Raw genomic sequence first — 13451 nt, forward strand, 5'->3', positions numbered from 1 at the left:
TTCACCCCTTCCTCTACCATCCGAATCCGATCACTCTCAATTCGCTACTAAGTGCGGCCCCCCGATACCCTCGGAGCATGTCCGGCAGACAATTCTGGATGGACTCTTTAACGGCAGCTCCCCCTTCAAGGGTTTCCCCCCACCGCACGTCGTTCCATTCCTCCGGCAGAAACGGATCAAAGGCTGGGGCTCAAACGGTGCCGTCTTCGAGAACCTCATCCGCAGAGTGAAACCCACGACCATCATCGAAGTGGGTACTTTTCTCGGAGCGTCTGCCATCCACATGTCGCAGGTAGCCAAGGGACTCGGCCTCCTCCAAACCCAAATCATCTGCGTCGACGATTTTCGGGGTTGGCCTGGATTCAGGGATATTATCAAAGGCATCCCGATGGTGAATGGGGACGTGACGCTTCTCTACCAGTTTATGCAGAACGTGGCCCACTTTAACGCCACCGACACGGTTCTACCCCTTCCCTTCTCGAGTGGGTCGACTCTGGACAAGCTGTGCGAGTGGGGAGTGTTTGGGGACCTCATCGAGGTAGACGCCGGTCACGACTTCCACTCGGCCTGGTCCGATATAAACCGGGCTTATAAGATATTGAGACCCGGCGGAGTCATTTTTGGACACGACTACTTCACCGCCGCCGACAACAGGGGCGTCCGCCGTGCCGTGAACTTGTTTGCTCGACAGAAGGGTCTCCGAATCCAGTTCGACGGTCAGCATTGGGTCATCCACTCTGCTCCTTAGTCTTAGTCTTTACCTCGGTTCAACACGCCAGCCCCTTTCGTTCACTTTCTTTTTTCATTCTATTTGGCCCACTCCTTTGTAATTGTAAAGATCAGCTTCCTTCTTGGGTGTAGGTAGATTCAATTATTCATACTGTACGATAAGATAAAGACTAATACCATAAACCAATACTTTCCCACAAAGAAAAAAGAAATAAAACATTTAAAACGGTGCTGCCAGTATTTAATGTGGAGGAAGACTTACGGCATGGAATGTGAGACGCCGTGGGATAGAATTACACATCATGGGAATTTTTGTAAATAAATAATCGACACCACAATTGTAATCATCTGGCTTTTATTAAGTGTATAAAGATTATTATTGAATCAGCCGATTTAAAGGGAGGGATTTCATTGACGAAAAACTCTCCCCAATATTATTGAGAATTTTTTTGGGGTTCAATGATAGTTTTCTATGAAAAAAAAGAAAAGAAAAAAGGATATTGATCTTTCAGCCGACACAAGGGTCTACATTCTAACTTCCAATACCATACCACATGTATCAATAAATACAACAACAAACACAACTTTATCCCAATAATGGGATCGGTACATGAATCCAAATAAAATAAAATAGGTAAAACTAAGGTATAAAGAATAAGAGGACAAAAAACCAGACGAATGAAAATATGGAAAAAGCAAAAGCAGGATAGGAAATGAAATGATAAATGAAAAAACGGACACTAACAAATGAAATATGAAAATAAGAGAAAAGACGAATAGCCCAGCAAATCCGTATCATCTCCTACATATATCCTTACCTTCCAATAGGTTCTATAGTAGGTCATACTTGGTACATGTATCACTAAATACAATTCTCATTTCTCACTATTGATGCTTTGCTATTTCTACATAAAAATGCACATATTTTACAAATGTTATTTATTGAATTTAGGTCTATATAAATGATTCCATTGCAACATGATGCAATTGTGATTTAAATCATTCCGGAATCAACTTCTAATTGATCGGAGGTAGTCCTCCTATAGCCATGGTTCAATAAGCCTATTACACTGATGAGGCATAAAACACCCCACCAATCAGAGGCTGCCACATGGCCGACCTGACCTCAGTCTGATAATCGAATTGAGCCGAGTAGGAAATCGGGCCGACCCGATCTCCGATAAGTCACTTGACAAAGCCGGACTCGCGCAAGTTAGCTGGTGGCTGAGGCCGAGCTCACACAGGTCAGCCATAAACCCCTGGCCGAGCTGACTGCCAAGACCAACCTCTCTGGCCGACCTCCCAGGCCGAGGTGACTGTCAAGGCCGATCGACCAGGCCGAGCCCTCCTTCACGGAAGCTATCATAGCACCCCACCGGGGATCGCGGGGCCACGCCAGCGCATCTCGAGAATCACGAGATAAGAATCGAGTCACGATCCCATTGCAATACAAAGTCACACTCTACATGGACTCTTACCTTAATAAGAACCCGGACTCGAAAATAGCTCTCCACTCCGCTCTACACGAGAGAGCCTTCAGAAAGAAGGACTCCTACCATACTAGGACTCTCCCAACCGCCTCATCTCATCCTCACTCTATAACTACCCAGGTATGGAGCATCATTCCTCATCTTGCTTTTTACTAGCTGTTACGCTGTTGCATTGGAGACCTGACTTGAACGTCGGAGAGTCCTTGGCCAGATCCACACCGGCTCTCTTGTGCTCATCGCTTGATTTTTGCAGGCTCATTCGTGGGCAAACCGAGCATCAGAGGTTTTCACACGCAACAGATTTGGCGCCATCTGTGGGAACGACATCAGCAGGTCATCGTCGTTTCTACCAACTTCAAGAGCAACGATAATGGTGCACACGAGATCAGGGCAACATGGCTCGACTTCCCGTGCGGATGAGCCACAGCCCGTTGTGCAGGCGAGGAGATCACCACCCCTTGAGGCTTCGCGGCAGGGTGTGAACAGAAGACCCCCTCAGGCAGTGGGTGCGCAGCCCGTCATGGGCACCATGATCAATCCCATTCCCCCACCAGAGGGTGGGAATGGGGGAGGTGTGCTAGCCACAGCCGCGATTGACCGGGTACAGGTCGAGCCGAACTTGAGCAGGCTGGGCCTACCAGCGCCGCCGCCCTTACCGGAGAGTTTGGACCCCGAAGCCCCGACAAATAATCGGCAAGTTATGGACTTGCAGCTACAGATGCTCCACACCAACGAGATGCTGCGTACCTTCTTGAACCAGATGGCCCGAGGCGGGCTAATGGGCCAACCACTGATCGCGCCCACTCCAGCCCCGGTCCGTGCAGAGAGAAACTTACAGCAAAATGGTGGCCGGCGTAGGGCCGAGCCTAGCCGAGCCGCGTCCTCACACCCGTCTCGTCAGAAGACTCCTCCTTCGCGCCTTAGCAGAGGCGCTCAACGGGATGAGAAAGAGCATCGCCGAAGCTCGAGAACAAGGCAGGAAATCAAACCAGCAGGCTCGGTAGCGAGGAGGTTGATATTTTCTGGACGACTCAGAGAGGACGGGCAGCCGAGGGGAGTCCGAAAACAAGGGAACGAGCCAAATGGAAGACGCGCTGCAAGACAAGGAGAAGGATCTCGTCATACCCCCAGGCGTCAAAGCTCGCCTCCCCGAGAAGAACAACAGGGGAGCCCCCGTGGGTTCAACTTCCAGGTGGAAAGAAGAACAAGGAAGGATGGTGCTGACCGAGTTGACCAGAACGACCGACCATAACGGGACGACCGAGCCTACCGACCTCGGGCTGAGGAGCCAAATGGTCGACCTAGGCTGAGCGAGCAAAACAATTTGTACCGGGTGGATGAGCCGATTGGTCGAGCACCTGAAATCGAGCTGGAGAGGCGGCTATGAGACTTGGCGGAGCAAGTGGAGGGATTAAAGAAACAAGTGACCCCGGATGCCTATTCGCTGGTCGGGCGTCACCCTTATCCTCCTGAGATCATGACCGCGCCGCTAGCCACCGGGTTCAAACCTCCCCCCTTCGACCGATATGACGGGATGACCGACCCGACGGATCACATCAACTACTTTAATGAGATGATGACCATGTACGGGGGAACCGAGATTGTTTCTTGTCGAGCTTTCCCTGCGTCCCTCAAAGGCGCGGTGACCTCATGGTTCTCCTGGTTGTCGTCGAACTCCATAACAAGCTTCGCTCAACTCTGTCGAGCCTTCGTCACGCGCTTCCAGAGTAGTATGAAACACAAGAAGACAACGGTCAACCTCCTCAGTGTGAAGTAAAGGCCCGACGAGTCGATCCGAGCATTCGTGTCCTGCTTCAACAAGGAATCCTTAGACATTAAGGATTTGGATGAGGCCACGACCCATACGACTATGAGCAACGGGCTCGCCGACATGGACCTCATCAAGGACTTGGCCCGGAAGCCGACCAGAAACCTGGCCGAGCTCTTGGAGAGGTGTAATGAATTTACAAATATGGCCGAGGTTCTCCAGGCCCAGAAGGGAAACGAAGGCCGAGCCGATAAGAAAAGATCGACAACCGATGACCGTAAGGTAGACAAACGGCCCAGGACAGATCGCCGAGCCGAGAGATCGAATCGAGCGCGGAGCCCTGATTACACCCCGCTGAATACCTCGCGCAAGGAGATTTTGATGAAAATACAAGACGGTGGGTACATCCGCCGGCCCCGACCTATGCAAGCGGGGTCATCTCGAAATCCCAACAAATATTGTCAATTCCACAAGGACACCGGCCACGACAGCGAGGATTGTTATTAGCTGAAAAGAGAAATCAAAGAGTTGATAAAAGTGGGCCACTTGAAGCGATATGTCAAGGGAGGCCGTGAAGAGCGTGGGGGTCGACGACCTGAAGAGCGCGATTAAAGAAGAACCGAGCCAAGGCCCGAAAATAGGCGAATTGAGCGAGATGAAGATAAAGCCCGAGCTGAGAAGAAAGAGGACAGGTCCGGGCCAAGCAGTGACAAGAGAGCTCCCATATACACCATCCTCGGAGGGCTCGAACAAGAGAGTACTCGAAAGGCCAAGGCAAACGCACGGTTTGTCAGAGTCGCCAAGATTCCCACCAAGAAGCTCAAGCCAACGGCGATGATTTCCTTCACCGAAGCCGACCTCAAAGGTATAAGTTTGCCTCATGACGATGCTTTAGTGGTGCAGGTAGAAATTACAAAGAGACCCGTCCATCGAGTATCGATCGATACCGGCGCATCCGTGGACCTTATGTCGTTAGACGCGTATCGACAATTTGGCTTCGACGATGAAGCGCTCAAGCCGGAGGGCACCTCCCTTCATGGGTTCTCGAGAGCTGCCGCGACCATTAAGGGTTCAATCGACCTACTGGTCATGATCGAGCAAGTTCCATGCCAGGCGACGATCCAGGTCAAATTCATGGTAGTATGGTTGGTAGTGGCTTTCAACGCCATACTGGGCCGCCCTTCACTGACCGCTCTCCAAGCCATCATCTCCTCGACGCACTTGAAGATGAAGTTCCCCACCGAGAACGATATCGGTGAAGTCTGAGGTGACCAGAAGAAGGCACGGGAGTGCTATGCTACTTTTGTCAAGCAAAACAGAGGCAATGTCCGAGGAATGGCAATGTGCGTCGAACACCTCCCCGAGGATCAGCGGGATGAGCTCATCGAGAGGAGAGGATGACCCGTAGAAGACTTGATCCCGTTCCCCCTCAATGATGAGGACCCAGCAAAGGTGGTCCAGCTCGGATCATTGCTGAATGAAGATCAGAGGAATCAGCTCAAAATTTTCTTTAGGGCGAACATCGATGTCTTTGCCTGGTCGGCTGCCGACATGTCGGGCATACCCAGGCATATAGCTGAACACCGGCTCCACATAGATCCAAGCCGAAAACCAATCCGACAGAAGAGAAGGAACTACGCCCTTGATCGGTAAATCGTGATCAAAGAAGAGGTGGAGAAGCTTCGCCGATCAGGGTTTATCCAAGAAGAAAAATTTTTGACCTGGTTGGCTAACGTCGTCATGGTCCCCAAGCCAAACGGGAAGTGGAGAATGTGTGTCGACTACATCGACCTTAACAAGGCGTGTCCAAAAGACGAGTACCCGCTACCTTGGATCGACCTCTTGATCGACGCCACTGCAGGTCACGAGATGCTGAGTTTCATGGATGCATATTCTGGCTGCAATCAAATCATGATGCATGAGGAGGATGAGCCATACACGGCATTCCGAACTGACCAAGAAAATTTTTGCTACAAGGTCATGCCGTTCGGATTGAAAAATGCCGGAGCGACATACCAGCAGCTCATGAACTATATATTCCACGAGCAGATCGGAAGAAACATGGAAGTCTACGTGGACGACATGTTAGTGAAGAGTTTGAAGGCCAAACACCACTTGGCCGACCTGGAAGAAGCCTTTGGCGTATTGAGGAAAAACCAAATGAAGCTGAACCTCGCCAAGTGTGCATTCGGCGTGACCTCGGGAAAGTTCCTCGGCATGGCCGAACCGACGACCACGTGAAGCATGGGTAAAAAACAGACAAGTCCCTAAGCTCGGCTAGCGGAACGGGTCGTCAGTTCGGCCACAACCTCAAATGGAACAACATACACAAGGAAAAGAAGGCTAAGAATGCCGAGCTAAAACACTAGAACAAATTCTGGTAAAAATAGTTTTTTTATTCAGTACAGGCTGACTGCTCGGCATGGTTACAATGAGGGCTGCTCGGCCAAAAAATAAAAAAAAAACAAATTTTACATCTCTATCTCCTCGGCGGTGGACTTGGAGGCGACCTCGGCAACATCCAAGGCGATAGGCTGGGTAAGGGGGTCTTGGGGTTCAGCGTCAAGGGCGAAGAGGTCGGCCTGCATAGGTTCCTCAATGGGCAGAGCCTGGGTGACCTCGGCTCCCTCTTCATCTCGTAACTCCCCGACAAAGGTAGTCGCGTCGTTGTCAAAACGTGAGAGATTGAGATCGGGATAGACCGCCTTGATCTCGACCAAGAGATCAGCCCGGCCTGCCTCAAAACCTTCGGCGTAGGGAGGCTTCCTGATCTCATGGCACACATCAGCATACTCCTTGGATTGGAGATAGTCGCTGATCGCCTCGTCCTGAGCCATGACCAGGTCCTCCTTGGCCTTCTCCCTCGCCTCAACGAGCTGAGCCTGCAGAGCCCAGACCTTCTCTTTCTGCCTGATCACCTCGGCCTTAGAGCTCTCCACTTCAGCCTCGGCGGCAGTAAGCTTCTCTTGGGTCTCCTGACGCCTCTGAACGGCATCCTGGGCAACCTTGTAGGCTTTCTTGCACTGGATGCCCAAGGAGTGATTCTCGGTCAAGAGCCGCTCAAAACGAAGCATGGTCTCCACTGCCTTGGCGAAGCCCTGCAAAAAAGCATGAGAACAAAAGTCTGGACAGATTACACAGGTCTGACCTAATCACAAAAGCCGACCAGGAAACTTACCATGTTCAAATCCTGAAACAGGGTGGAGAGGAGCTCAGGGTCAAACAGCACCTCTAGCTTCTCCCTGTCAGCAGGAAGCCGACCTGTGTCCAACCATTCCTTGGCATGTGCGGCCGACGTCAATGCCGAGTCCCTTGGGAAGAGGCGCCAGGTCGGCCTCACAGGAACGTTGCTGGCCGAGGCCCTCCCCAAGACATATTGGGAGATGTTGGGGGGTGAAGCCATGGGCGGAAGGCCACCACTCGTCAGATTGACCGAGAGCTTCTGACGCTTAGTATCTTTCGGCGGGCTCCTCTCGCCTTTTCGGCCCTTCCCTTTCCTCGGATATCCCGCTGGGCCCGTACTCTTCTCGGCCTCAAGGTCTACCACAGCGTCTGGCGGGCTCGGCATCACGGCTTTGCCCTTGGGGGCCTTGGAGGACTCGCCCCGGGACTTCTTCTCAGCATTTTTCTTCTTCCGGTCCGTAAGGGTCTCGGCCCTTAGCCGAACGGTATCCATAGGGGGAATATGGCCGACCACTGCAAGAGAAACCAAACATCAAAAATAAATTGAAAAAGAAAAGAAGACTAAGTAAAGGGGTCAGCTCGGGCAACAGAAACGGGCTCGGCTCGGGCTCCTACCAGGGGTCATATGCCACCTTTGAAGAAACCCCTCGTCTTGAAGCTGGAGGATATCGAGGGGCGGACGCTGGGGGATCAAGTCAAGCGAGGTAAGCTCATTCTCGGTCAGGGGCAATACCCTGTTGACATAGTTCAAATGGATCTCCTTCCACTCGGCTCGGAGAGGGCTGTTTGGAATCGAAGCAAAGAAAAAGCGAGGCTTCCAATGCTTATTGAAGCTCGGCGTGCCGACCAAAAACTTGTGGCCGCCCAGGGACGCACTCTTCCCAGATCGGCGGCTAAAATAGTACCACCCCTTTTCTGGAGACTTCTTCAAGAAGAAGAGCCGAGAGAAAAGCGCCACGCTTGCACCTCGGCCCATCTCACAAAATAAGGCGCAGAAGCGCATACACGGCCAGCCAAGAGTTCGGCACCAGCTGACCTGGGGACAGGTGGAAATGGTCCAAGATCTGGTCCACCAGGCCGAGGACGGGGAGCCTGAACGTATACTTGAAGGGCAGCTCGTACAAAGCCACCTCGTCGGGCCTGATGTAGCAGGCCATCTCCCTAGGGTTAGGAGCTCGGAGCTGAATGTCCTCGGGGATGGCATAGGTCGTCCTCAGATAGTCGAGGTCGGCATCCATGATCGTGCTCGGAACGGTGTTGACACTCCCTTCTTCGAGCTCAGGGGCGTCAGCGGACGAGCTGACCAAACCAACCCCCACTTCGGAAGAATCTCCCTCACTTGACTCCTCATCGGATGAGGATGACCCAGAGTTCTCAGCTTGGTCTGTGGCAATTGGTTGGGCCGCGTGGTCGAACTCCAGGAGCAATGGAGGCTCGGCAACCTTGGCCTGACTAGGCTCCACTACATCGGGCTCATCCAAAGTCGAGCCCAACATGTCTATGGTAGGAGAACGAGCGGGGAGCTCTTGGCTCGGACTCGTGCCCTCTGCCGCCCCGGTGAACAGCTCACCCATGGGACTACAACCAACTGACATACTGGGCGGAGAAGACTTACTGGTTGAAGAAGAGCTGAGGATGAGCTGAGCGTGAACGAAGCAAAGGCCGAGCTGATCACGAATCAGAAAGCACCGAGCGCTGCAGAGCTGAAGAATCCGAGCTTGCAGAGAAGTCAATAACTTGGAGCAGTGAAGTATGAATAGTTAGGAATCGCCTATTTATAACTCTTGGGTTGAACTGATCCAACGACCGAGCAGAGCTCAGCATAATTCAACGACTCAGATCAAAGGACGTTTCGAATTCCCGAGCCTGCCATAATGATTCTGCTGATGTGGCACTGATGCCCAACCGTCAGACCGTGCAACGTCAAATCCACGGCAAAAAATAAGCTCGTCTCGGCCGTAAAAATCTTTCAGACAAGCAGACCTGAAAACTTCACTCATCAGTGCCGAGCCGACCCCTGATGAGTGGGGGGGGCCTGTGATGAGGCATAAAACACCCCACCAATCAGAAGCTGCCACATGGCCGACTTGACCTTAGTCCGAGAACCGAATTGAGCCGAGCAGGAAATCGGGCCGACCCAATCTCCGATAAGTCACCTGACAGAGCCGGACTCGTGCAAGTTAGTCGGTGGCTGAGGCCGAGCTCACACAGGTCAGCCATAAACCCCTGGCCGAGCTGACTGCCAAGACCAACCTCTCGGGCCGACCTCCCAGGCCGAGGTGACTGTCAAGGCCGAGACCTCCTCCACGGAAGCTACCATAGCTCCCCACCGGGGATCGCGGGGTCACGCCAGCGCATCTCGAGAATCACGGGATAAGAATCGAGTCACGATCCCAGCGCAATACGAAGTCACACTCTACATGGACTCTTACCTTAATAAGAGCCCGGCCCTGAAAAATAGCTCTCCACTCTGCTCTACACGAGAGAGCCTTCCGAAAGAAGGACTCCTACCATATTAGGACTCTCCCAACCGCCTCATCTCATCCTCACTCTATAAATACCCAGGTATGGAACATCATTCCTCATCTCGCTTTTTACTAGCTGTTACGCTGTTGCATTGGAGACTTGACTTGAGCGTCAGAGAGTCCTTGGCCGGAGTCACACCGGCTCTCTTGTGCTCATCGCTTGATTTTTGCAGGCTCATCCGTGGGTGAACCGAGCATCAGAGGTTTTCACACACAACATACACCAAATTCAATTTTTAAAACCCAGTCTCGAAGAGTATGAACATATAGAGGAATATAATTTTTTAGTAAAATACCTTTTTTTTTCCTTCACTTTTTTACCCGATAACAAGCGTAGACTATAGAAAATTGTTTCATCAAAAGTATAGATATATGGATGTAGTGCACCGTGCTAACCATAACAACGGTGGTCTTATCAAAAGTATTGATATATGGATGTAGACATGTAGTGGAAAAAAAAAAAAAAGGTATTATATTCTTTCCACTTGTAAGGCTAGCCTATTTGCTGCTCCTACCTAGAGAACCTATGGGTAAGAACAGTTCACAAGGGTTGGTAAATAACGCAAATTCAATAGTTGCAATTTTATTTTTATTTTATTGTTAAAATACCAAATCCATTCAGAAGAACGAGATACGCTCCTGCCATCATGACCAGATATGCAGGGATCGAATAAAGATCAAACTATCTTACTCAACAAGGAAAAAGCCCTGCTAGCAAAAGCATCAGTGATTACATTACTTGTTTTTGGGATAAATTTTAAAATATAAGATCCAAAACAACTCTACAGATACTGCATATCATCTACAAATTTTTTTTTGGGTAAAAAATATCATCTACAATGGGCTGAATCAATATGGAGAAATAGAAGACGTGAATTGCAAGGCTGAGATCAATACCTGGTAATCGCTGTTCACAATCAAATTATCACCCCTTCCGAAATCACTTCTAGCATATTGTTGCCACTAAATTCGGCATCAACGGCGTGATTTGAAGATGCCACAAACTGAAGTGAATCAAAAAGTGGGTTCTATCAGTGCCTTGGTAATCCAAGGACTTTTCAAAAAGAAATGCAAAGATTGCAATGCCAAGAATAAGAAAAAGAAACAATCAAATTAATTTTCTCTCCAGATACATCTTTGGTAAAATGAAAGACTGCAGAGATCTTCAATTTGACATGGAAGGATGCATCATTGCATCTTATAGTACTATTGAGGAGTAACCTCAACAGTTTCTTTTAAAGAAAAGAACAGAAACCATTTAAAATTACACTACTCTTAACAAAAGTAAAAGATAAATGTAAAGACTTGTTGTGTTGATTTGTTGGATCCCTTTTCATCATCATCATCACTTATATAGTCGTAGCCGGCAATCCCTTGTAGTCATTAGGTGGTTAAGTAATTTTCCATCTCCATCACACATTTGAATTTAAATTTGAACACTTGTAGGTGATTACGTAACTGCACATAACCTCCTTCACCACCTTCCCACTTTGTTGTTCAAATTTCAAAAGGAAACCCATTATATGACACGTGCAATGCACGACCTTGAAGTATGCATGATTTTTTTGCCATTAATCGTTTTCTGACTGTTTTCAGTCATTGACTATTTCTGACTGAATTGACTGTTTTCGATCACTGACCGTTTTCCGACTATTTTAAGTCACTGACTGTTTTTCCGATCACTAATTAACATATTAGTCTTGACTGAAATAGATTTCAGTCTATTTCTCAATTGACCGAAATAGACCGAAAATGAGGTGTAAACAATGCCCTCACAATCCCGCTGAACAGTGTCACCACACTAGTTCAATGGGATTGTGGATATGTGATCGTATTCGGTCAGGGAAGCCAAGGCCGTGCAATTGGCTTGGGATAGGCTGCTGCAACTTGAAATTGGCTCTAGGGCAGTCTGTTTTCCGATTTATTTTGGAATCAGCAGTGACCAATTTGTGTCTGGACACAACTTATACTCCTCAATAGGCTCCTGAGCCAATCAACTAGGATCTCACGCATGCTTTGATTAATGTCTCTATGTACTGTCTCCAAAAAATCAGAACTAAGCTTGAGACAAGCTTAAAATTATACTTGTCCTCTTTGAGGTGGCCATCCAAGAAGGATTTAATAGTCTTCATCATGTCTTTAGCAACTAAAGACAAATCAAGATATAAAATGCCCACTTGCACCTGCCATGTGAGGCTGTGACGGCTTAGGCAAGCAATTCTATGTCTTCATCTGTCTGATTGATTCCAGAAACTTCAATCTCAAGATGAAGAACTCCTTTTCTCTATATTATACCTTCAAAGCATTGTCTCTCTCAACAGCAAGAGAACAATGTGATCTTTGGATAGCTTCAGCTTGAAGTTGGACGTTCCTTGACATGACTCTTGCGGTGTGGATCCAATGTGGACAGTGTTTGCAGCATGGATAAAACCGTTGGTGCAGTTCCGCAGTCACGAAAGTGGTTACAACGGTTGCTGGGGGAGCCGACTCATTCGCACCAGAACTCTCTTGCTCCCTTCTAAAACCGTTGATGTCTGGTAAGCATATTCAAGAACAAGGTTGGCAGAACGTGACTGTGAAAACCGTTACTTATGGTAAACCCAAAACGGTTTTGGAATTAAACGTAATTCACGCACTTGCCCCTTCAAACACATAGCTCATGCCCCTCGAAACATCCAACGTGCAGTACACCACCGGCATCTATATTTTTTATTTTTTTTTTCCAGCCGACTCTCCTGCGAAAGAAAATATCTCTACGACGGTTTTCTGCCGCCCATGACAAAAGTGAGAATGCGGTTTTCTATCTCAAGATTTGTAAGATTTGCCCCTGCTTGAAGCACCTGCATTGCCCCTCGTTGGGGGTGACCAACGAGGGTCTGATTATTGATCAGAAACTAGCCTATCGGTTATGAAAATCACCAACATCAAGGCTAGTAAATAAACCGTGCCCCTTGACGATGGGTTACGGTTTTCTAGTGCCCATTTACAATAAGATTTGCCCCTGATTGAACACCGTTTCTGTGCCTGATTTGGGATTGGATTCCCATCATCGGCATTTTTTTTTCTTGGTAATAAGATTCAATTCTGACTGGTGTCTCACCGAATATGCCAAAAATGTTGCCACTAAATTCGACATCGACGATGTGATTTGAAAATGCCACAAACTGAAATGAATAAAAGAGTAGGTTCTACCAGTGCCTTGGTAATCCAAGGACTTTTCAAAAAGAAATGCAAAGATTGCAATGCCAAAAATAAGAAAAAGAAGCAATCAAATTAATTTTCTCACCGTGTTGTAGCTAGCAATCTCTCGTAGTCATTAGGTGGTTAAGTAACTTCCCATCTCCATCACTTTCACATTTGAATTTAAATTTGAACACTTGTAGATGGTTAATAACCTCTTTCACCACCTTCCCACTTTGTTGTTCAAATTTCAAAAAGAAACCCATTACATGACACATGCAATGCACGGTCTTGAAGTATACATGGTTTTTTGGCCATTGATCATTTTCGGTCCTGGACCATTTTTGATCAGTGACTGTTTTCCAACTATTTTCAATCACTGACTGTTTGTTTTTTCGACCACTAATTAACATATTAGTCTTCACTGAAATAGATTTCAATCTATTTCTCAATTGACCAAAATAGACCGAAAATGGGGTGCAAACACACACCCAGCACCGCCAGCAATTAGTTAAGACTTTTGTATGTGACCATGTTACATAGATCCCATTTCATTGATCAATATAACATGTGCCC

General features: G+C 48.5%; 1 protein-coding gene across 1 annotated transcript; it reads left to right on the forward strand.

The window, feature by feature from the left end:
- Window positions 1–19: 19 nt before the first annotated feature.
- On the forward strand, window positions 20–790 carry LOC122655992 (the record flags this gene model as incomplete). The annotated part of the gene is made up of 1 exon (XM_043850408.1): window positions 20–790. A coding segment is annotated over one exon (729 nt), but the record flags the coding sequence as incomplete, so codon positions are not given.
- Window positions 791–13451: the final 12661 nt, after the last annotated feature.

Source organism: Telopea speciosissima, chromosome 1, assembly GCF_018873765.1.
Source record: "Telopea speciosissima isolate NSW1024214 ecotype Mountain lineage chromosome 1, Tspe_v1, whole genome shotgun sequence".
Classification (NCBI taxonomy): Eukaryota; Viridiplantae; Streptophyta; class Magnoliopsida; order Proteales; family Proteaceae; genus Telopea; species Telopea speciosissima.